At 39.9% G+C, this 24316-nt stretch overlaps 1 protein-coding gene across 6 annotated transcripts in view; it reads right to left on the reverse strand.

Annotated features, from left to right (window-relative positions):
- Positions 1-1786: 1786 nt before the first annotated feature.
- LOC122562519 (clathrin heavy chain 1-like) overlaps positions 1787-24316 on the reverse strand; it is a 52940-nt gene continuing 30410 nt past the window's right edge. For 2 of the 6 annotated variants that reach the window (XM_043715382.1, XM_043715381.1), the window contains 19 exons: positions 23668-23810; positions 22343-22577; positions 20927-21049; positions 19969-20114; positions 19396-19579; positions 18957-19149; positions 15970-16127; positions 15134-15298; positions 14723-14830; positions 13300-13467; positions 12416-12565; positions 12044-12175; positions 11818-11928; positions 10859-11029; positions 10535-10756; positions 8276-8296; positions 6952-6987; positions 4899-4974; positions 1787-2976 (listed from right to left, as the gene is read on the reverse strand). In XM_043715382.1, coding sequence (XP_043571317.1) covers positions 2867-2976; positions 4899-4974; positions 6952-6987; positions 8276-8296; positions 10535-10756; positions 10859-11029; positions 11818-11928; positions 12044-12175; positions 12416-12565; positions 13300-13467; positions 14723-14830; positions 15134-15298; positions 15970-16127; positions 18957-19149; positions 19396-19579; positions 19969-20114; positions 20927-21049; positions 22343-22577; positions 23668-23810 — 2652 coding nt within the window. In that variant the 3' untranslated portion in view covers positions 1787-2866. The remainder of the gene's footprint in view (positions 2977-4898; positions 4975-6951; positions 6988-8275; positions 8297-10534; positions 10757-10858; positions 11030-11817; positions 11929-12043; positions 12176-12415; positions 12566-13299; positions 13468-14722; positions 14831-15133; positions 15299-15969; positions 16128-18956; positions 19150-19395; positions 19580-19968; positions 20115-20926; positions 21050-22342; positions 22578-23667; positions 23811-24316) is intronic. The other 4 variants (XM_043715384.1, XM_043715383.1, XM_043715386.1 and 1 more) reach the window with 2 other exon arrangements.

Here is a 24316-nt window from a genome sequence, read left to right on the forward strand (position 1 = left end):
TTTTTTTTGAAGTAAAAACCAAGTTTGAGACATGATTTCCCATGTACAAAGCCATGTTGACTATCCATAATCAGGCCTTGCCTTTCCAAATATATGTACATCCTGTCCCTCAGGACTCCCTCCAACAACCTGCCCACCACTGATGTCAGGCTCACTGGTCTATAGTTCCCTGGTTTGTGCTTACCACCTTTAAATATGGCACCACATTAGCCAACCTCCAGTCTTCTGGCACCTCACTTGACTATTGATGATACAAATATCTCAGCAGGAAGCCCAGCAATCACTTCCTAGCCTCTCAGGAGTTCTAGGGTACCTGATCAGGTCCTGGGGGATTATCACTCGAGTTTCAGGCCGTCCAGCATTTCCTCCTCTAATGGAGATTTTTCAAGATGTCATCTACTTCTAGATTCCATCTCTTCCATGCCCTTTTTCACAGTAAATACTGGTGTAAAGTACTTTATTTCCTGCAGCTCCACACAAGGGTACCTTACTTCTTTGAGGGGCTATTTGCTCTCTAGTTACCCTTTTGTCCTTAACGTAGCCTGGTCTTTTGTCATTGTTTACTACAATTTTCTCACCCAATTTGGATCAGAATAAAGGATGAAACCAAGCAAGGAATGGCTTATAACCATTCAGCCTAAACTTTTAGTATGGAGTGTGCCAGGAATTGTGTAGTCAAACTCAATGCCCAGCTTATCAAAGAATATAAGTGCATAAAAACACTAGCATATCCATTGCTGACAACTGCAAAACTAAATGCATCTCCCAGAACAATTAAAACCACAAAAATCACGAAACAAAAGCCATTTGTTAGGTATTCTCTAGCTATCATTTATAGCTGGCCAACAGCCACCCCCACCACACTGCCAGTTATTAGTTAGACTAAATAGAATACAAGTGGATCTGTTAGAAGATTGGTCAAGTTAATTACTTCAGCTGAAGTCAGAAGCTACTCAGATATTGCAGTCTCATTACCCATCTTACTGGCTTATTAACAGTGCATTCTTACCAAGCTGTTGTCACTGATAATTACCTAAAAAGGCATTTGTAGTGAATGAGAAGCATAAAATATTTATAACTTTCTCCCAAACTTGTCTTGCATAGAAAGTGAACATTGCAGATGCTGGAGATCAGAGTCAGAGTGTAGTACTGGAAAAGCACACAGGCAGCAGCCAAGGGTCGGAGTCAATGTTTCAAGTGTAAGCCCTTCATCCTTCCCCATGAAGAGCTTATGCCCAAAACGTTGTCAACTCCTGCTCAAAATGCTTCCTGACTGCTTTTCCAACACCACACTTGACTAAGTCTGATGAAATTAATTTGTTAAAACCAAAAATCACATGACAGGTTTATTTGAAACCAGTACTTCCTCAGGCAGAGAGAGAGAATATATACTTTAATTTATGATAAAGGATCATATAAAAGATCAAGGGAGATAGAATTTGTAAGTTGTTTGAAGTACATTTCCTCTAGCTGCCTGAAGTGCAGAGACTCCAAAACCTTACTGCTCCAAATAAACTGGTTGGATGATAACCTGGTGTCATGTGATTTGTGACTTTGGCAACTCCAGTCCACTGACATTTCCACATCTTTATTAAAACCAACATTGCAAAAATGTATCTTAAAATTGGATTCCCAAAAAGATTTAGGTTAAAACCAAATTAAACTACCCCATTATCACTGCCCAGTGTCCACATACTCCAAATGCTTCTATAAGTGGCTTCAACTAATAGCAGGCTAACATTTCTGCACATCTAGTAACATGGAGACAATGAATTACTCAGCATAGTGGTGTCATGAGACATATGTAAACTTTATTTATCCCTCTGGTGACATGGCGAGGGCAGCAGGGGGGGGTTATGTGGGAAGTCCAATGCACATCCATTTCTTTTAGCTAACTCAATAGGTTAGTACAACTGTACAAAGTAATATTCACAATACCATTGCTGTTGAAGATTTTCCAGCACAATTTCCCTTTAAATACATGTCACCACTATAACCAACATTCTGGACTGAATCCAATTAGTTCCATTACAAGATGGCCTGCAACTAACTGCCTTTTCAATAAATTTGCCAGAGGTATGAAATATTTCAAGAGATTCAGAAACTTCAACCAAAGTGCTGACTGACATGGGTTTACATTCTATTAAACCTAATATTCATGATTAGCAACAAAAGCTCCTTACCATAAATTTTACATTAGGCACAATATTTTAAACAAGTGGCACACACCCTTTCTTTGCATGGAGGCCTGAACTGATGCAGAACAGAGTGCTCCACCCACAGAAGATAGAACGCTTTCACATGAAGTGACTAGTGAATTCAGTTCTGCACCAACTAGGAACGCAAAAAATCCTGCATTCACCTTCCAACTTCACCTTTAGCATTACATATTGGCAAAACATGCAGATACTGGCAAAGTAAACTTCCAAGTTTAATCTCCCTGGGATTATCTGAACACTGCCATCAGTACCATTACTCATCTCATTGAGGGCAAGCTTTACACAGGTTGGGGAGAGGAGTGTGGGGGCAAAAAAAACCATCCACATTGCACTAAGCTGCCAGCTTGAAAACAAAAGATGGCAACCAACCTATTGGAAATATTCATGACTAGATTCAATAAACTAGTTAATACTTGTCTTAATCTTTAAGTCAGTGCCTCAACAGTTTGTAGTTCCTAAATACGGTTTTTAAAAAAGCTACATTGAAGTTGAAATGTAAGAGTGTAATAAATAAAATAACAGAAGTCCTTTATAAAATCTTCATGCTGCAGAGGAAGTGTTTGGCTGTAATCCTGTGCTCTATGACGGTCGTACATTTTTCATGAAGATTCAGGGGTAGCAATGGTGAAGTTGACGTGATGTGGATTCTACATGTTGAAGCCATAAGCAGGCTGAGCATAGCCAGCTGGATAACCATAAGCATAGCCAGGCTGAGGAGGGACTGCAGTGGAACCTGCTGTCAACATTAACTGCTGACCTAGAAAATCACAAGGCAAAACAAAGTTAAACAGATAATACATTAGATCTGGTCACTGGTGAGCCCTTTTACAAATTTAAAATATTCAAGCTCAGCAAATCAATATCTATACAGACTTCAATATACAGGAATTTCTAAAATCAGTTTGAATACTGAGCTAACACAGCAATCCTCAAATCCTGTTCAGTATTGTTTCTCTTCAGCCCAGATCTATTGATCAAGGAGTTACAGGAAACCTGATCTTACATACCCACCTTTGCAAAACAAGGCAACTCACTGCCATTTCTCTTTTGGCCCAAAGCACAAACCTAAATTTAGGAACTAGAATCACTGCTCAGACCACAATTGTGGATCTACCAAAAGTGGTAAGGAGGTCTGGAAGGGGAAAAAGAATCAAAAGTAATACAGATTCATTTATGGACAAGGTTCACTATTCATAGAGTTAGGAGCTCAGATAGCTGAGCTTGGAAGTGAAGATGCAGGAATACAGATTGTGAATATAGATTAAACTTAGTTGAATGTGCTGCAGAGTGCAAATAGTGTTAAGTTGAAGGCAGATACTGTACCCTTAAAGCTGGCAAGCACCTGTCATATCACTGCTGGAAAATTGAAAGATTAACATTTTGGCTGTAACCTTGATACCAATTGTTTTCTCAGCAGCTTGAATTTAAATGGTTAAATTATGCCCCAAGATACTAAAACCAATTGAATTTGAAATTTTACTGTTTTGATAACATTGAACCAGTGAGATGATCAATGTTTAGGGTATAAAAAGCAGGCATTTTGGAGTTAGCCAAAAAGAGCACCATCTGCCATTTGAAAGACCACTAATCACCACTCACAAAAGTATCATATGAAACATCTTTGCAGCAAAAGACCAGAGACAACCCAGGGGAGGTCTACAAGCAGGAAGATAAACACTGGGGATGACAGCTGCTGTTTGGTTTTGAAAATACAGCTGGTATAAATTTAATAGGGGCTTATTGGATCAGTATACGGTTATGGAATGGGGTAGATAACAAATCTTCAAAGAGAAAGGAGGCTTAGTTATAAATAGTTGTTGATTAGCATTCCTTTTAGAGTTGAAAATTGCTTTTCTTTAAAAAGTGGCATTTGGGTAGTTGTCACTCATACTGGAATAGATTTTGGACAGGTGGGCTTTTGTGCCCTTGGTTTAATTAGCGGAAGTGTTTACTGCCATGTTGTAACACTAGTAACAAGCACAAAAAGAGTGTTTAAATCAGAATACAAATTGACTGAGTTAACAGCAGCAGCAGGTTTTGGACATCTCATGGAAACAATTTTGGTAACTGAAAAGCTGCCTTCTCGATCAGGAGAAACCTATCAGATCATGGCCTATTTATTGTTCAAAAGGTCAGTGCAAAACATGAAATTACTACCTTGCTGTGCACTGCCAGTTTATCTCCTAGATAAAGTTTTTTTGGCTTTGGACAAGACTTAAGTCTAGTTATGGTCCAATGTGAAGTAGAATAAAAGAACTATTTAAAAAAGCTAGAACAAGTATAAAAAGGAGTCAATCAACAAGACTGCAGTTACACATGGGAGAGAGTGAGGACTACAGATGCTAGAGATCAGAGTCAAGTATGTGGTGCTGGAAAAGCAGAGCAGGTCAGGCAGCATCCAGGGAGGACAAAATTCAACATTTTGGGCATAAGCCCTTCAGAATAATGTTCAAGGAAGGGCTGCTGCCCAAAATGGCACATCCCCTGCTCAGATGCTGTGCTTTTCTAACAACTGTAGTTGGATGTAGGCCAGGTCAGAGCTTTGGGTACATCAACTGGAAGAGAACAAATCTGGCTCACTTTACAAGTAACCCAGAATTATTGGGCAGATTCTAAATTCAGGGATATCGGAACTAGAATAGAATTGTTATGCATTACAGCTTAACTAATCAAACCTACCAAATACTAGAGGAGCTGGTTCAGCCACTTGGTCTTCATCTTTTCTCAAGCTATCTGAAGCATCAAGTTTATCAACCTAAGGGTAAGAAAAATTAAAAGCAAATCGATATCAAGTTCACCAAAAGACTACAAAATGCTATTTACTACAAACAAAGTTACTACCCTCCAAACATTTACAAAGAAATACCATTGTTCTGTACACAACCAGAATACTTACCTAGCTACTTTAGTATCTGCATCAAGAACCACAAAATTCTATTACTGGAGAACATTGCAGAGTTAAAATCTACACAACACATTTAACATTTGCACTGTACAAGTAAAAAATACCAAGTCATTAAATGCTCAAATAATGCATATTAACCTGAATGCAGAAATTCAAAGTGTTAATGCATATTCAGAAACAAGAGTGCAGAGGCTTTAAGTGAATTGCTGAACACAGACTTCCTTTAGGAGCACCTTGCGGCAGGATATTTTTACATAAAATAGCAGACCACATCAGCTCCAAAGAGGGCACTAAGTCTATAAGCATGAAATCTGAATATAGGCTCATTTCTACTCCAGTTCTGGGCTTACATTCAAAAGCTAGAGTTCCTTCTGACAGTGATGCTACAAATCAATCCTCTGCCTGGGAACATAGATGTTTGTTTAGGGCAGCTTTTGCTACCTGCTGGGGCCAGGCCAGAGGAGGGGAACGGTCTTCAAAATACTAGTTGTTATTTTAAGGAACACCCACAGCACAACTAGATAGTGAGCTCTAGGCTAGAATTGGCATAGAGTTTTAAAAATCAGGTTGATGTGCAACTTGAAGGGAGCTTACTGCTAGGCATTCTAAAAAAAAAGAGGGGTAGAGGTTAGGAAGGTGTTCTGAAAAAGGAGACTAGTGCACCTTGCAGATGATACTTGTTTATTCCCTTCACTACTACAATGTGAATGTTTGCCAATAAAGCAGGCTTCGCCCTAATGACACCAAAACATCAGAACAAAAATATTAAGAACTTCAGATGCTGTAAATCAAAAAGCCAAATTCTGCTGGAAAAACTCAGCAAATCTAGCAACATCTGTGAACAGAAATCAGAGTTGATGTTCCAGGTCTGGTTCTGGGGAAGGGTCACCAGACCCAAAAGGTTAACAGATTTCTCTTCAGATACTGCCAGACCTGCTGAGCTTTTCTAGCAGCTTCAGTTTGTGGTCAAAAATGGTACTCATTTTTCTTTGAAAAAGTCAGACCTGCTGAGTTTCCTCCATCAGCGTTTGATTTCTAGCATCCTCAGTGGTCTCATCTTTTGTTGCAGCTGCACTCATCTAGGCAAGTATTCCATCACAGTGATGGATGCCTTTTTGGATGTGGCCAGGCTTTGGAGAGTCTGGTAGAAGAGTTCCTTTCTGCAAAATTCTTGGCGACCTACTCTTTGTAGGTATATGACAGGTCCAGTTCAATTTCTGTCAGTAGTAACTAACTAGGATACGGATAGTTGGAAATTCAGTGATGGTAGTACCATTTGGGGACAGGTGAATACCAATGTAACATGCATTTACTTGCCACTTAACAGCCCAATTCTAGACATCCAGGTCATGCTGGATATGGATAGGTCAATCTGGAGAACTGAAGATGTTACATTACAGAACTGTAATGGGCAAATACTAATCAAGGGGGCAACTGAAGGACCGAAACAGGACCTGTTAAAAAGTCATATGGAACAGTTGGAGCTCAGTCTTCAGATTCAAAAAAGGACCATTCCAAAACAAACTCCTGCAGCAATGTCAGCTTCCACCAGCTCCCAGTAGCCCATATCCCACTATTAAAACCCAATCGTCTGACTGCATGAAAAAGCATGCATTATGGAAAATATGCAGAGGAGAGCACACATGGTTATCCAACAGAACAGTTCCACAAACAATCCTGATTAGGACAGGTTTCCACACAGAGCACATGTATCAGGTACAGTGTTAATGCAGCAAGTTACCTTGCATGCAGTAATGTACATTGCAGCTTGGCCTAGAAGCCTATTTAAATCAGCTGTCTATTGCATCAAATGCAAGTTAACCTTACCGATATTGCTTTGGATTTAACCAGTTGATCAGTTGGCTTGAAAAAAGTTCAGTGTTGGGATGGGGAAGAAATGGGGTAGAGAAAATAAGGCTGCATCACTAAAAGTTAAAAAAGGAAACAAACATTCCAAAAAGAGTCATTGGTCAAGGTTTTCCACCTCAAGAGCTGCGATGCACCAGTTCAGAGATATTAGTGAGCCATGCTGGATAGCAGGGGAACATTTTAAATTCAGCCTCAATAGGTTTTGTGGGGCAAGCTTAAAAAAGTATATCCAAGAAGGAGAAATGTTGGCAATTTTGAATTTGTTGCTCAGGCTGTAGGTTTGCTCACTGAGCTATTAGGTTTGTCCTCAGATGTTGTCACCATGCTAGGTAACAGTGAGTGCTTGTTTTTTGTCCCACTTGCTATGTGCCTTGGTCTGTTGTAGTGGGTGAAATCACTTCCAACTCTGAGGGGTTGGTAAATGGGGCCCCTAGGCATCATGGGAGCTCTAATGAATTTAAAGGACCGTACAAAACATACAGTCAGCAGAACAATGTCATACAAAATACCCTGCAAGGACTGCACCAACATTACTTTGGATGGACAGGCAGGAAACTAGCCACCAAAAGACATGACCAACCATCACTAGTACCCATACACAGTTGGAGAACATCCATCCATCCTGGGACAGGCTAAAAACAAAGGCACACTGGTATTCCTAGAAGCCTGGCATTCAAACCAGAACTCTAACATTAATTTGGACCCCATTTACCAGAAGTGATATCACCCACCATAACAGACCAAGACACAAGCAAGAGTGGGAAAGAACACCAGCACTTGAGGCTCATTGATGTGCTTATGGTGATAAAACAGAACAAAATCTACCAGGCTGAGAAAGGATGTCTTTAGGTAACACATTAAAGACAGGTTCAAATTACTGTAGACCAAAATTCATTATTCAAAGTTCAAAAAGTGATCTTGTAAGCAAGGTGGAAACACTGGCAGGGTTTTAATTAAGAGCTTGTTTCACAAGTCCACAAGGAGTTGCAAAGCACATCTTGGAATAGAAGTACTGAAAAAAGATTAAGGACATATTTAACATGTTTTACAAGAGTGACCTCAAAAGTAGCAAAATCAAAAAACCTTGCAGTTAGACAAGTGGTTAATTGAGGCTTTGAAACAACTAGTCGTAGGAGATAATTAGTTAAGGGTTAGTCAATTTCTATACTATAGAATTAGAAGGCACTCAATCATGGCCAGGTTAAGCATATCCCTCCGCATTAAGCGAGAACACTAAAGCCTCATTTGAGAAAGCCTAATAAGAGCAAGAGCAGATTGTCACCTTTTCCATTAGTTCATCAACCTGCAAGAAAATTCAGATGTCAAACTCCAAAGCAAAAAAGTAGGTCAAGCACAGGAAAAGAAAAATCATACAAACTTTTGCAGTTTTCATAGGGCAATTCCACAAGGTGTTTCAATTTCATAGATCAGAAATACCTTCACTAAGTCTCAACTGGCTTTGTTTCTTTCTAACTACTGCACACATTTATGACTGATATCGGTAAGTCACTGTTCCAAACATCAATTTAGAATGGATGGCATGAAACATTAGTGATCAGTGATGTCAAGTCCAAAGAATGGATGAATACTGACTCTAGAAAAAAAGTTATTGAAATATCTCCTGAAACACTTGCCAAATCTAAAGACTTTACCAGTGTTTGGTTAATATTTGAGAGTCATACAGCACAAACAAACCCTCAAGACAACTCATCCACACTGACTAGATATTTTAAACAGATTACATCCAATTTGCCAGCATTTGGCCATCCCTCAACCCTTCCTATTCATATACTCATCCAGATGCCTTTAAAAGGTTTAGTTGTGCCAGCCTCCTCATTCCATATATGCACACCTGTGTTAGCACACTGCCCCTCCGGTCCCTTTTAAATCTTTTCCCTTAGCTTAAACCAATGCTCTAGTTTTGGACTTTCCTCTCCTTTCCCTTCTTCCCCACCCAGGAAGAGGAGACCTGGCTATTTACTGTATCCATGCCCCTCACGGATCTTTAAGCTTCTACACAGTCACACTTCAATCTACACCTCCAGGGGAAATCCCCAGCCTAACCAGCCGCTTCCTATAGCTCAAACCCTCCAACCTGGCAACATCCTTAGACTTTTCTAAACCCTTTCAAGTTTAGAATCTCAAAGCAGGAAGACCAGAACGGGACACAGTATTCTAAGTGGTCTCACCAATGTCCTGTGATGTTGTGGTTGTACAGCTTCTATGCTCCATGCACTGACCAAAAGTCTCAAAATGTCTGCCTGGAACTCCACTCAAGGAACGATGCATCTACTGAAACCACTCATCTAAAAAATGGACCATTTGCCACTCCTCAGCCCAGGTGCACACCTGATAAGACTGGAAGGGACCCAACTTGCCTATTGGACTGGTTCTGTAGGTAAGCTTAGCCCAGAGAGCAGAACTGAGTTATACAGCATGGAAACAGACCCTTCAGTCCACACATCTGCAGACATCCAAAACCTGACCCTAGCCCCATTTGCCAACATTTGGGGCATTTCCCTGTAATCAGTTGGAAAATTGTCATACCAGAGGACAAATGGAAACTTCCTGCTCTTATTGGATTGAATAAAAACTTGTGTGGAATCTAAACCTTTGAATTGTTGCTCATCAGAATTGGAGGTGCCAATTTGGTAATGAACTGAGCTTCCAATTCAGAACTGCTAAATTGCCCTCAATCTGCAGTCATAAGGCAAGAGAAACTGCCATGATATTGCTTCATTCCTCCCTCTCTGAAGTCAAGTCTAACTTCATGTGAAATGTTTTGGACCAACCTTGGGCAGTCTTAGCTGCCCAAGTGTGAATTCCACCCCATGTCATTTCTCTTAAGACACTCAAAAGATCAAACTTAGTTACTTGTCCTAATATTGTGATTTCAACTAGAGGGGGACTTCAAACAGGTCACTAAGATGATCTGAAAGCAAGTTACTGCACCAGATCTGGAGAGTCAACAGGAGTAATACTTAAGCCAGCATTTGCACTCAAGACACCAAGTGAACAAGATTCAGGTTTAATGTCCACACATCAAGCACTGCTCTACTTTAACCCCATTTCCCAGCACTTGGTCCATACCCTTGCAGGCTATGGAGCTTCCAAAAAAAAAAACGTGGTTCCTGCCTGCAACTCAGACAGATAAGTTTGAGCTAGTCATCATCCTTAAAATATTTCCTCATCCCTTTGAAACTTAAATACCCCTACTAATTGATCCCTCCAAATGCAGGTAGTGAGGGGACACACCAAAAAAAAACACTATTGCTATTAACCCTCTACCTTCTGCTCCAAGCAACACTCTGGTCAAATGTAGCTTTACTTCATTGCCTAGGCTGAAGTCTTTTCATTGTGGTTTAATGCATTTTCTATTCAGCTCTTGTCATAACCTCCCAGCTTTTACACTCAAGCCTGGTCATCTGAAAATTTTCTACACGAATGCTGTGGAAGAAATGTTTTGACAAGACAAACAGCACATAAAATCAGGAGTGGTGCAAAGACTGCTCAAAAAGACAACTTTTAAAAGTTCACTTACTTTGCTGAGATATTCCCTCATAACTTGAATAAAATATGGCATTGCAAAGTCCATGATGTTGTGTCTCCATGACAGCTCAAGAACCACATCTGGCCGTAACAAATCATAGCATGTGAATAAGCAGGACGCAAAACACTCTTGCTTGCCCTCTTCCAGGAACCATTGCAGAAGTTTCTCAGAAAGCTCAGTGTCCTTGGATTCAGCTGTATATTGCATTGCATCCTACAAAACAGTCACTCAAAACTTACCACTGCACGAAACATTTAAAGTTTTAGTCAATGCAAGATTCAAAACATTGCTCCATACAATTCTACAGAAACTTACCTTGTACAAACAGTCTTTTTTGCAGAGTTCCACACTTTGTTTCCAGCGATTGTTACCTTTGTAGAGATAAGCAGCAATACGCCTAAACTCAATTAGCTCATGCTTTTCCAGGCGCTGAGCAAGGATAATGTTGTCAAAGTTATCATATGCGTCAATAGATGTACGCAAACCCTGTGACAAGAAAAACCCAAGGTAATCTTACTCAAACACTGGCCGATTGCCCTTCAGATGGAGGTCAAAGCTCAAAAAGTCCAAGTTAAACTGTTTACAGATGCTTTCATGGCAAAATCTCACTAGATTTTTGTTAGAGGGAAAATGGGTGTTCCTGGCTCGATGAGCATTAACACCAATCCCCAATTATCCTGGAGTGGTAGTTGAGGTACATTGACAGCAGTTCCTGTCAAGGAATGTTTTTGACAGATCATTTCCAAGTTCCTTCCAGAAGACTGCAACTTGGGGTTTTGATCAAGTAGATGCAGCAGCGCCCACTCAAAAGGAAGAGAGTAATTAGAACAGAGGGATTAAGTGTTGTTAAAGAAAGCTTTTCACCAAGACATCCAATATTCCAAAAAAGTTACAATGCTGGCTGTTTAAAGTAGGTTCAAGATTGTCAGTTATGAAAGTAAGCCAACCCTCAAACCATTAGAAAAATAAATCTTGTCAGTTAGTGGAATATTCATATTCCAAGATAATTAATACATAATTGACCATGTGAAACCAAATTAACTGCAGGCACAAATATGCCATGGAAGGGATAGTCAACAATCCCAAGACACTGAATAGGCAGCTTTGATTTCGTGTGGGATATTCCAAGTAGGATGGGAAGGAACGAGCCAGGGCAAGACTGCTGAGCAAGTGATTCAATAAGAACTTGGGAATTCACTGGAGTGGTCAGTTGCCCTTAAGCAGCTACTCAAGAGCTTGCCAAGAGTTTAAAATTATTAAATATTGCACGGTACCTGATAATCCTCCTCTTCAGTAAGCAGGTTGTTCAGAGCTTCATTCACAGCTTTATTATTGTGATTTTGAACAGAGCGTAAATATGGTTTTATTAGAGGCAATTGGTTCACCTGCAAGCAGAACACAAAATGGTCATGGCAGCATTAAACTTATCCACTGAAGTTACTCATGAAATGCATGATCAGTGTCAGTTACTGATTTTGTTGTGATTCAGTCATGGCTCACCTTACTGAAGAAAGTGACTGCCCTGGTATGGTCTAAACGTGGTGATAGCACCATTAACAGATCATTGATCAACAGTGGTTTGTAATCCAAGTAGAACTGCAGGGCCTTGTAATACAACTCTACATTAGCAACCTATTTAAAATAAAAATTGGAGAATTAACAACTTTCCAAGTCACCTGAACTTAGTCTTAAGAGGAAGATCAATTCCCAAGATTGGTTATTTCAAAACCTGAGTGAAACTGTTCCACATTAGGAAGTTTTAACCAGGCAGTCAACAGCCATTGATAAAACTAAGACTATTCAGAACAGCAATCTTTAGACCATTACATCACTGGGATGAAAGTATGTGTTATTAGCAATGTAATGCTATACCTTTGCGATTATATCTTTATACTGCCCTTCCTTCCAAGCATCTGTTGGGTGACTCATCATAGTTATGACTGCATTGTCATACTCTTCATATTTATCATAAAGGAAGACCAGCTCAGCCCAAAGGTGCGCCTGCTCTGCTGCACGAAGGACCTAGATAGCAAAGGGAAAAGTAGTATGAACAAAGTGTTACTCAAGTAAGATCGGTTAATCTACATAACCAAAAGGACTCCAGTTATTAAAAATGTTCAAAACAAGAGTATTACAATTCTACACCCAGGTTGACACTAAAGAGATGCAGGCCAACATGACTGCTTCTGATAGCTACCCGGTTTAGTTCCATTCACCAGCTTGGTTTTAACGTAGCTCTATAAAATTCAGTTTATATTTTTTAAAAAAGTAACTCCAATGCCCTGAAAACAGGGGAATCCAGATAAACATCTGCGTAAAAGGTTACCTCACTTCTACCTTTGCTTCTTTTGACACCTTAAAATCTATTATCTGGTGAAGAACCTCACCCATGGAAGATATTCAACATTTTCTTCCATCAACATATTAAAAAAAAAGTGTTGAAGTGACAGTTAATTGATGCACACAAAGCAGTGTATTTATAACTTAAAAGGCATCAGGAAAGCAGAGTGAAAATTTGTATTCCAATTCCATTTCACCAGGGTTGGTGTCTCAGCCAAGAACAAGGTTGCAAAATAAAAAACCTAAAAACAAAAAAAAAAACAAAAAAAACAGAATCTCAGCAGGTATGGCAGTATCTATGGGTTGGAACTAAACATCAGTCCATCGACCTTTCTTCAGATCCTAGACTCTACAGCATGCACCCACAGTAGTTAGTTTGGACGATGCATCAGTTTTTAGTGGAAGACGACAAATACCTTCGGAATATTGACCCTGGACCAGAAAAGTTCTAAGTGTTCTCTCATCTTTTGTGGTTTGAATTTGGAGTATAGTATTGCCAGCTCTGTGAACATTCCCATGTGAGCCCGTTCCAAGCCCAATGCTGCTTCCAAGAGAGAGATCAGTTCCTCAAAATACCCTCGATCCTAGTTAAAAACAAAGTAATGCATAACACACCGATTAAGTAATTAGAGACAAGTATAGTAGCCCTACCAAGGAATCAGGTTTTAACTGGAAAGAGACTTAATGGGTGAAGATTTCAATGGCTCATTTTTTAGTTATGACATATGGAAAACTAGTTTCCAAAGTGGTTCTGATAAAGATCAAAAGTAAATCTGACATTTGGTTAAACTAATAGGAAATAGCACTATTCTTTCATACCTGCTCCAGATTGTACAATATAAGTGAACAAACCAAACAGGAGCTTGGTCGCCAAATCTGGTGAATAAGTTTACTTTTATTGCAATCATTTGAGGAGAAAGTGAGGGCTGCAGATCAGAGCTGAAAATGTGTTGCTGGAAAAGCGCAGGTCAGGCAGCATCCAAGGAACAGGAGAATCGACGTTTCGGGCATAAGCCCTTCTTCAGGAACGTCGATTCTCCTGTTCCTTGGATGCTGCCTGACCTGCTGCGCTTTTCCAGCAACACATTTTCAGCAGTTGCAATCATTTGCTCAGTCAATAGCAGGATAAGTGCCTACTTCATCTGCTGTCACATTACAATGACCAGCCTGACAGACAGCAATGTGGCATTCATCCAGGTCCACCCACCATGCTCTCCCCACACCATGTAAAAGCCACTGGGGAAGAGTGTACTTTGCCCAGATGAGTTTAGAATTCCTGTTGTTAATTTTGATTGGTAGCAGCAGAGTGCAAGTCAATGATTTAACTTCTGGCTACTTCAAAATTGAATCTAAACGGAGGAAAATCTACTGTACTTCTGCCTTTGTAGATAATATCTACAGCACAAATTTAACTTCAGTTTTGATAACTTACAAACTGAGGCACTAACGTGTTCATTGATACCAGAATTTAAAAAAGTTTGTCAGGATTGGTGGGTCTGAGATTATAGGGAGTCTCTGAATAGGCTAGGGTTTCCCCCTGCACGACTGGAGGATAGGAGGTTGAGGGATGATCTAAAGTTTATAAAATCATGCAAAATGAATGGTGTATGGAAATGGACTGCCAGAGGAAGTAGTGGAGGCTGCTATAATTACAACATTCAAAAAAGGCATTTGGATGGGTACACGAATAGGAATGACTGAGGGATATGGGCCAAATGCTGGCCAATAATGATATCTGATTGGCATGTTGTTTGTGCTATACAACTATGAATTGCTGCAACTCCTAGTAAACCATCTCACAGCAGCTGAGGAATTATAGAGCTGTTGTAGAACAATTACCTGGTAGTAACTGATCAACTCCTCAAGTTCATCTGCATGGATGACAATGTGTAGGCCACATATCTGGGCTAGACGGAATTCTTGGCCATCAACACAGGCAAAACAAACCTAAAGATGGATGAATAGGAGAGCAATTTAAAGATTATTCAAAATCACATGATTAATTGAACAGTGCCCAGATTAGAGTTGCTGTGCAGAGTCTGGGTGAAACTTTAATAGCTTTAGTACAAGCTTCAAAAGTTCATCCTTATTGTTCATTTGCAATCTTTAGGTAGCTAGGGAAGCCATGTTTAAAAAACATGTTTTGAATACAAATGGCTCTAGCAAGGCCAGGATTTTTAGGTACCCATAAATTCATCTTCAAAACCAGCTCGAGTAATACAAACAACTGTTATTGGCTGCATTTCATACCTCTTTCCAAGTTCTGGTGCTGTTAGCTTTGCGAGCACTGTCCACAGCAGCTTGGTACTCGCCTAGATGTACCAGAGTGGAAGCCAAGCGAGCGAAGTTGGACACATTGTTGTAAAGTAATTTTGCTGCATCATACATGCCATCATCATAACAGCGATCACCAACCTATGTTGGAGGTAAATATATTAGCTTCATACATTAGCATACTGTTGGGCTGAATGGCCTATGCTGTACCCAGAGTTAGAACACTCAACGGTTCTTAGAGCTCCGATTCACAGCACAATATTACAATTCTGCACATTAAATTTAGTGTCAGTAGTCCAATTGCTCCATAAACTAAAAAAAAAAACTTTTCAGGTGCCCAGCAATGTCCCTTTCCAACAAAAGGAAATCACAGTGCATTTTCACCACCCTAGTGGTCAGCAAGTTAACTAGACTTTAATTCACTGAAGTTGAACATTTTCTGAAAATTAGTCTGGCCATTATCAGCCATTTCATATGGCTCAGACTGCACAAACTTATCTGGGTCCCACAGCACTTGGACCATGGGCCATTTGAAAAATTGGCTTTTTCCACATTTGCTCTCCATTTAATGGAACACATTACATATGGAATTCTAAATGCATGTGTAATCTGCTTTAATGAGTTGCAGCTTTTAAGGACTTGCATGCAAATTAAATGCTTTGCCTTGTAAAACTGAGCTATCTAAACTGCATCATAAAGTTGACAAAAAGACAACTGAAACCAAGATTGTTGAACAGACTTAATTCAATAGTGTAGTCATTTAAATGCAGAGTCTAAGTGCAGTCTTATAAAAGAATGTCTTCTGGTATTACTTGTTGAATGTGGGCATTGTTGGGTCCATTAACAAATTCCTCCAGTTCAGACAAACGGTTGGTCTTTGCCAGAGCAAATATCAACTCAGTCTCCACATATGACTCTTTGGCTTTCTTCCTAGCCATTTGCAGAAATTTCACCAGGTCTTCCCAGTTATCTGAAAGATCAGAAATGGGGATTAAATAATCACTGCTAAAGAAGAATTGACCACATCAACTAAGAAACATTTACAACACTTGGCATCAATACCTTTTTATATAAAAAAGGATAGTTTAGTATCTTGAACAAAAAACCCAGTACAGCAGCATCAGGTAATGCAGATTAAGAATCAACTTGATATAACATTTTGCTGGCACTCATTTTAGAAAGGGGAGGAGCACAAGTTCAGCTCTAAGTGAAAGAAACTCAAATTCAAAGAATATTTTATAGTTAGTACTTTCATATTCCATTCCTCAGTTGGTTCTTGATCCAGGTTAGGCAGTTGTCACAATAGCTATTTCCCATGGAGTAGGGATCTAGGCAGCAAGGAAATGGATTCTCAACCATTGAAAGGCTTGCTGTAGGTTTGGGATGGAATCAGATGCACCCATAGAGTACATCAATCAATCTTCAGGAAGGGGGAAAATGCCACTCCCTTAAATGGGACAAGATATTTCAGGTCTGGTCTAGAGATCCAGGGAGCTGTTGAGACTGTTAAATCCTGGATCACTCACCAATACAAATCTTCCAAATGCCCTTCAGCCCAAACCAGAAATCCCTCCTTATGTGCTGGAAGTCTAGTTTTAAATAGCAAGCTCAAAACCAGAACAAAAAAAAGTGACTGAAAGATGGTCTAACACCACAACATGTAAAACAAACCTGGAATTCCTTCCCTAACAGGAAGGTGGGTCTATCAACAGCACAGCCTGCAGTGCTTTAAGAGGCTCCAGCTCACCATCTTCAAGGGCAACTAAAGGACAGACAGGCAATAAACTCTGGCCAATGACACCCATGTCCCATGGGAAGACCAAAAACCCCACAGGACAAGTTTTCTGAATTGCACAATTAAAAAAGGACCATCCAAAGTAGAAACGATACCTGACAAAGATATCAGCTGCATGACAAGGCTTTAAGAATAGAGAGCTAACAAAAAAATGTGGCATTTTGTTTAAATCAGTGCAAATCAAAACAATTTACCTTTAATAGAAGGAACAACTTGCCTTTACAATTCCAGTTAATATAGTTACACTATTAAAGTGCTGCACAGAAGCAGACAGAAGTAGATACCTTCAAAATCAGCCTCTTGCCTAGATGGGTTATGACACCCAAGGCAGGTGAGACTAACTTCAGCCTTTGACTCAGACAGGGACACTACCACTGCACCACAGCCTTCCAACAAGTGTATATCTAGTTAAACTGAGGGAATAGTGGGACAGATTAGACAACACTCCTTTTGAAATGGGTAAGTGAATTTGAATTAGCATTGTCACATGTATGCATTAGAGTACAGTGAAAAGTTGATAAGATGACATTATGTGGCAACTTGGGTACAATCCTTTGTAGGAGAATAGATAAAGTTACATTACAGCTATACACATAGTATAACCATACATCAAAACAAGTTAAAATGCAGACTCTTTCCAAGGGCCCTCTGCAGACAACCAGTGCTGGGATCTCCAGTCAGATTGCTGGCTACTACCACACACCACCTTGGATAGGTGCCCCAGCTTTAAGCCACCAACTGGAAGTCAAAGGCCAAGTGGGGAAAAAAAGTGACAGACAGACTGGATGGAGCAGGAGTATCCTACTTTGCTATCTTATCAATGGAGTGGAAGTAAGATGTTTTGGAGAAGTAATTCTCCAACCTTGGAGTTGGATACCAAAAAAATGCATGACTGCCAACTTTGGAGACTTGACCAGAGTTAGTAGATCAATTCAAGAGCAAAGGGGTTAAAATTAAATTGTTTTCCGATGAAAGCTTGAGAGAGAAACTGGATTAAGAGATTTGACTTTAAAAATCCAACTGTCAACAGGAGCCACACATACAAACCAATAATAAAAAAAAGGACCTTGACTCAAGTTTCATGAAAGTTTAGATATATTGGTAGGTTAAGGAAGTGGGCAGGAAGTTAGCAGATGGAATGTGTTAGGAATATGTTAGGGCAACGTGAAGTTGTTCAGTTTGAAGAGAGAAGTGAAGTGTTTAAAATGGAGAAAGCCACAGAAAGGTCAGGGGGGTTTGGGAGTACTTGCACACACTAGCAGCAGGTGCAGGTGATCAGGAAGGCTAATACTGGCCCATACTTTCAAGGGGGCTGGAATAAAACAGGGAAGACGTACTGCAACTGCACAAGGTGCTGGTGGGATGACAGCATTTTTGATCTCCTTAAAAATTCTCATTAGAGAAATCAAAAGTTTGAGGATGTTTGCTGGCAATGAAATGATCTTAGAGTAAGGCTAAGGAGGTAGTGAGCTTTACACTGGATTTAGAATGGAGGTGGTGATCTTATTGAAACCTGTTGAAGTGACAAGATAAAGCCAGTGAATCTGCATTCTTGTTTCTGATCAACTACAGCAGCTGTGAGGATAGTGCCACTGGGCAAATGGGACTAGAGGATGGCAGGTTGTGTCAAATGCCGCTGACGGGATGAAACAATACACACTACCAAGGTCTCAGGATATGTTTAAAAATTTTACCTTAATACTGAGGTTGAGGAATTCATAAAAAAGTTAAATGTTGACATAGTCAGGAACTAACGATAAGCATGGGAGAATAAAAAAGGGACCAAGGTGAAGGAACAGGTCACAGACATAGGAGCCAGACATGGGAATCCAGGTCAGGTGATCAAGTTTATGGAAACAGGTCATCTGACAGGCTGAGGATTAAAAATGGGAAACGGGAGGGGGAAACAGAAGCAGATTAGTGATTGCAAAGTTGATTTGGGACAAAAATGCTTCCTGAATGTGCATTAACTTCATTCTGGTTGATTCATTGACCATTACTCACTGTTTTTGTTGGCTGCTTTCACAACCTCCATATAGGCAGAAGGATCATCAGCCTTGATGTAGGAATCGATGGCTTCTTTAACCAAATCCTTCTGTAATTGTGCTCTTGCCAGCTGACTCCATACTGCTGGCTCATTACAACGTTCTGCAAATTCATAAGCACGATCGAGATTGCCAATGTGGTCAATCAGAACCTAAAAAAGGTCAATGAAAAGCTTTATTAAAAAAGCAAAAAAAAACCAGAAGGTTTTCAAATCTGTTTGACCACCAACTACAAAATTCAGTTAAAGCCATCGTACTTAACTGGCTAGTCCAATGCTGGAGACAGAACACTTAGCAATACAAACTACTAATCCACTGCTCATTTTACATACTTGGGCACATCTACTTATTCAGATGCAAGTGTCTTAATCCTTCAGTAGAGAGGAAAATATTCTTGCCTGCACAGCAGAAGTGTTCACGTCAAACTTTCGAAAGATTGCAAATGCTTCTTCAAAAAGCTCATTACTGATGGCAATGTTCGCAATATCAGGAGCATCGTAGTTGTCGAGACGATTAATGTACTCCATAACACGGGTGCGATCTGCTTTAATAGCAGTAAGAATCAAGAGGTTCTGTAGATTCCTGTGAAAGAAATTTCATCAAAAGCACAAGCCTTAGGATTAATTCTATAAACCTCATGGTCAGTGCAGTTAAAGTGACAAATCCCTTTGAAATAACAGTAAGGTAGTTACTATAGTTGGATTTCTGTGCCTGAACATTTTTTTTTAAAAACAAAGAATCCTGACAGCTAACAGCAAGTTGACAATTAATTCTATTCCTATCACCATTCAGATGGCAAATTTTAATTTGGCATTGTAATCCTTTCATGAGCTGGTTCCCACTATAAAAATTAAAGGTATTGGGAAGGTAGTGAAAAGTCACTAGTTTTGTTAAATATAGCCAGGCATTTATTTCTAAAAACAGGTTATTCATAGATTTACAGTGAACAGAAATAGTCAAACATTTCTCACCTATGTTCACTAAAGACATTGTTATCCAAGACTATCTTCTCAAGCAATTCAATCAGCTCATTGGGGAGGTCAGCAGTCATAAAGGCTTTCACAGTGACAGATACTTCTTCTGGATCCTGGGTTTCAGACAGGGCTGTTTGGACAACCTGAAAAGCAATTACTTTCACTTTACAAAGTGGTTCATGAGGCTCAAGAACAAGCTGTTGTAAAGTGAAGAGTCAGCTAAGCTCAGAATGTATTAGCTGGTTAAGGGAGATATTCAGTAAGATGAAAAGAAGAAATGAAATAATTCATAAAAATCAACAGATGTTACATCTTTATTGTTGTTTGCCAAATTGCTAAAGAGCAAATATTTAAGTTACACAACTTCATTGCAGTCCTGTTATAATTAATTTCCAGAAGTTCCATGATAGTGAACTAGATTAGCCCAACTTTGAAGACCTTGATCTCCTCAAGTGTCATTCTGCTTAGAATGACACTACTGATCTGCAGCCAGTTTTAATAAGTTATGAGAAGTTGTCTTCTGGGATTGGAGAGAAATTTAATTTGAAAACTGACATCTTATCTGTATACTCACCTGAAAAAAAAGCACTATTATACCCCATGGACCCAAGTTATGCTATTTGGAACATTTGAGTTTTAGTTTCAAAAACTCCTTAAAATTTTCCACCTTTTAACCATTCCAGTTGAAGTTCATTTAGCAAGCTGTCTACTCTGCTTAGGAAGGGAGTAAAGCAATAGCTAGATCTCTACTTTTCCATTCACAACAAAAATAGTGGCACTGAGATGTTTCAACTCTGGGTTCAAGTCCTACTTGATCCAGAGGTGAGGCTTCACATGTCAGTTTAAAGTTATGCAGTGCGTGAGGATTTGAAATAGTACCAGTCTGACTGGAAGTACATTTAATCAGGCAGAATATTTCCCTTAAGCTTTCATAATTAGAGAATGTAGAGCATACCTGGTCAATCAGCTGGCGTCTAAAAGGATTATTTTCTTCAAGAACATTGGCCCAAAGCTGTGGATCTTTTCTACGTACAAGATAACGAGCCTCACTCTTGAATAGAGAGTTCTCATTGCAAACCTAAGCATGAGATTAAAATCATACAAGTCAGCTGTATGCATCACTCCTTAACTTTAAATTGCCAACAATTCAGAAAGCTCTTGCATTAAAAAAAGTTTGTATTGGCAGACAACTGGCTTATCAAATTGCTCCTTTAAAAAGTTCTATAAAACAGGGATTTTCTAATCATTAGATTAGAAAGAGGATAAATAGAATTGATCAAGTATATTTTACCCCTCAGCTGCCAGAGCTGACAGATAAGGATGAGAAGTTCAAATATCAATGTTTGTTCATTCCCTCTATTGAAAAACCAAGCATAAAAGGGCTGCATTAGCTGTTAGCATGGAGAAATCCACGTGTCTGAGCTTGATTAGATTACTTAGTGTGGAAACAGGCCCTTCGGCCCAACAAGTCCACACCGACTCGCCAAAGCGCAACCCACCCATGCCCCTACATTTACCCCTTTTAACGTAACACTACGGGCAATTTAGCATGGCCAATTCACCTGACCTGCACATCTTTGGACTGTGGGAGGAAACCGGAGCACCCGGAGGAAACCCACGCAGACACGGGGAGAATGTGCAAACTCCACACAGTCAGTCGCCTGAGTCGGGAATTGAACCCAGGTCTCTGACGCTGTGAGGCAGCAGTGCTAACCACTGTGCCACCGTGCCACCCAATTGCAAATCTAATTCCAGGTTGCAACCTCAAAGCCCAGAGTTTGGACAGCCAAACTCAGGCTAATTTTTAGTTCAGAGGAGTGAGAAGCGCTTTTTCAAAAGCAGTCAGATTTACAGTGCAAAAGAAATTTTAAAAAGCCCCACACAATGTCTGCACTAGTCAAGCACTCCTACCTCATCTTCCAGAACTTGGCCAGCATTTAAATGCTGCAGCACTTTGCTAACCAAATGCTTAAAACTGGAGATAGCTCATTACTAAATCACCTTTTCAGGCAAAGTTCCAGATACCCAATACCCAAAGTGAAAGATTCTTCCTCAAAATTCCCTCTAAACCTCCAGCCCCTTACCTTAACTAAGGTTGCCTGATTAACACCAAGGGTTAATATTTCTCCCATTTGCTTTGTCTATGCCCCTCAATTGTATTCACCTCAAAAAAAAGCCCCCATTCAGCACTCTGCTCAAAAATGAACACCATCCCATATTCTGATCCATCTCCTTTGCACCCACAAGATCACATCCTGAGCTGTGGCTGTAACCAAACTTCTTGCACAAAAAAGACCAATGAATTTATGAGTAATAGGCCAGCTTTTACCCAGACAGTACCCATCTTAAAATGTTGTGCCAAGACACTAACCTTGATGAGATCCAAATCACACTGGCCTCGCTCATAAGCCACACAAGCCAAATGCGGATCCCTCTTTTCACAGTACTTGCCAACCACTGAGCTATCATAGAAGGGGTTCTCACGCAGAAAACGCTCAGGATTGTTATTGCTATCGATATAAATTTTAGCTAAAGCATTGTGAGTAGCAGGCTCTTCACAGCCTTCATGAATTCTAGCCTCCAGCCAGGGAAGCAGCAATTTCAATCTGCAGACAAATAAAATACAAAAAAAAACAGCCTTAGAAGCAGCAGCAACTGGTAAATTCAAATCAAGGGCAAGTACGTCAAACTGGGGAATGACTTGGAGGTGCTGCTGTTGGACTGGGGCATCCAAAAGTTAAGCTCAGAGGTTACAGTTCAACAGATTTATATGGAAGCACTAGCTTCCAAAGTGCTGCTCCATCATGTGATGAACCACCTGAAGGAGCAGTGCTCAAAAAGCTAGTGCTTCAAAATAAACCTGTTGGATGAACTTTGTGTTGAGATTTAAAATTGGAGCATTCATCGCTTTAAAGGTGGCTATGTGACTTCCTGAAATATACTTGAAATCTTCACCACTCTAATCCAGAAGGATCTCTGGATTCCTGGTTTCAGAAGTTTATAAATAGGGGAGGAGGTAGCTAAAGCGAATCCAGTGGTCAGCTGCAGCTCTTTAGCTCAGATGGAGGTTCAACAACTCAAATCCAAACAATTTAGGCAGACACTCCCAGATCAGTATACACAGTCCAGAGGTCTGTCCAAAAACAGTTCAAAGTGTAGCTAAATACATTTAACAACAGGGAACATTGACCATTGCTATCACCTGGATCAGGGTAGATTGAGTGTTTAGTATTAAATTACAGAAGTCTGGCAATTCAAGGTGCTACAGTTTACATTTCAAAATAAGCCAGTTCTCACTGATCTGCTTAGTGTCTGATGTTCTTTCATTCTGCCTGATTTTAATATTCCCTTCCTGCTAATCTGTTGCAGTATAGTACAGACTAAACTTCAATATATGGAAGTCATCTACAGCTGTAGAGTGCTCCATAATGACAAATTCCCATTAAAATGGTACAGTTAAATGCTGCAAACAATTGACAATGCACAAGATAGGGTTCAAAACGTCTGCTGTAACAGATCTAGCAATTTAGCTGGACTCTTCAGTAATCAGAAGATGCTTCTGAATAATTCTGGGGCAGAAGACTGGGATGAAAAAATACCCTGATCCTGCAGGTGACAAAAAAAATAGTACCATAAAACTAGCAGCAGCAACTTCATTCACTTACCTCAAAACACAAGGAAAAGTCAGTTACTAACCGGTTTCTTTTCTCTACTTCGCTCACAAGCTCGTCAGTTGAGAACTGTCCACGGACTACAGTGATAAGATTTTTGATAACTTCTTCAGAGCAATCCACATCCAGTAGTCCACCTACCACTACTGGAAGCCTGCTGGGATTCACCTGCACACAATGAGACACCACATATTGGCAACAGTTCTGTTTATCCAACCAGCATAAGGAAAACTGAAGTGCATGAACTTGGTTCTTGCATGAAGTCACTTGCTTGAGAATTATTGGTTTGGCTACCTCTTTAGCCACTTTTTCCAGGCAACGCATTTCCATAGCTTTCCATGTACAGAAAAAAAAATTCACCCTCAAATGCCAAACTGCTTCTCAGGATTTTGTAGCAAAATATCACTAATATAGGACGATGTTTGGCCCATTGCATCAAGCCAGCTGTTCAGCCCTACATTTGTTCTTCCTGCTATTCTTGGATTTATCCTGTTACCCTTCAATACTCTGGAATCACAGCAACAAGCCAAATACAATTAAGGGCAAATGGTATAAATTACAAGAGGAGTGCCAAGTGTAATGACCTAGAATTGTGCACAACAGTGCAATCTCCTTACCCAAGGAGGTAGTTGCTGTACAAAAAACCCACCAGCTGACTCCTGGGATGAGTGATT

This window comes from Chiloscyllium plagiosum, chromosome 25, assembly GCF_004010195.1.
Source record: "Chiloscyllium plagiosum isolate BGI_BamShark_2017 chromosome 25, ASM401019v2, whole genome shotgun sequence".
NCBI lineage: Eukaryota > Metazoa > Chordata > Chondrichthyes > Orectolobiformes > Hemiscylliidae > Chiloscyllium > Chiloscyllium plagiosum.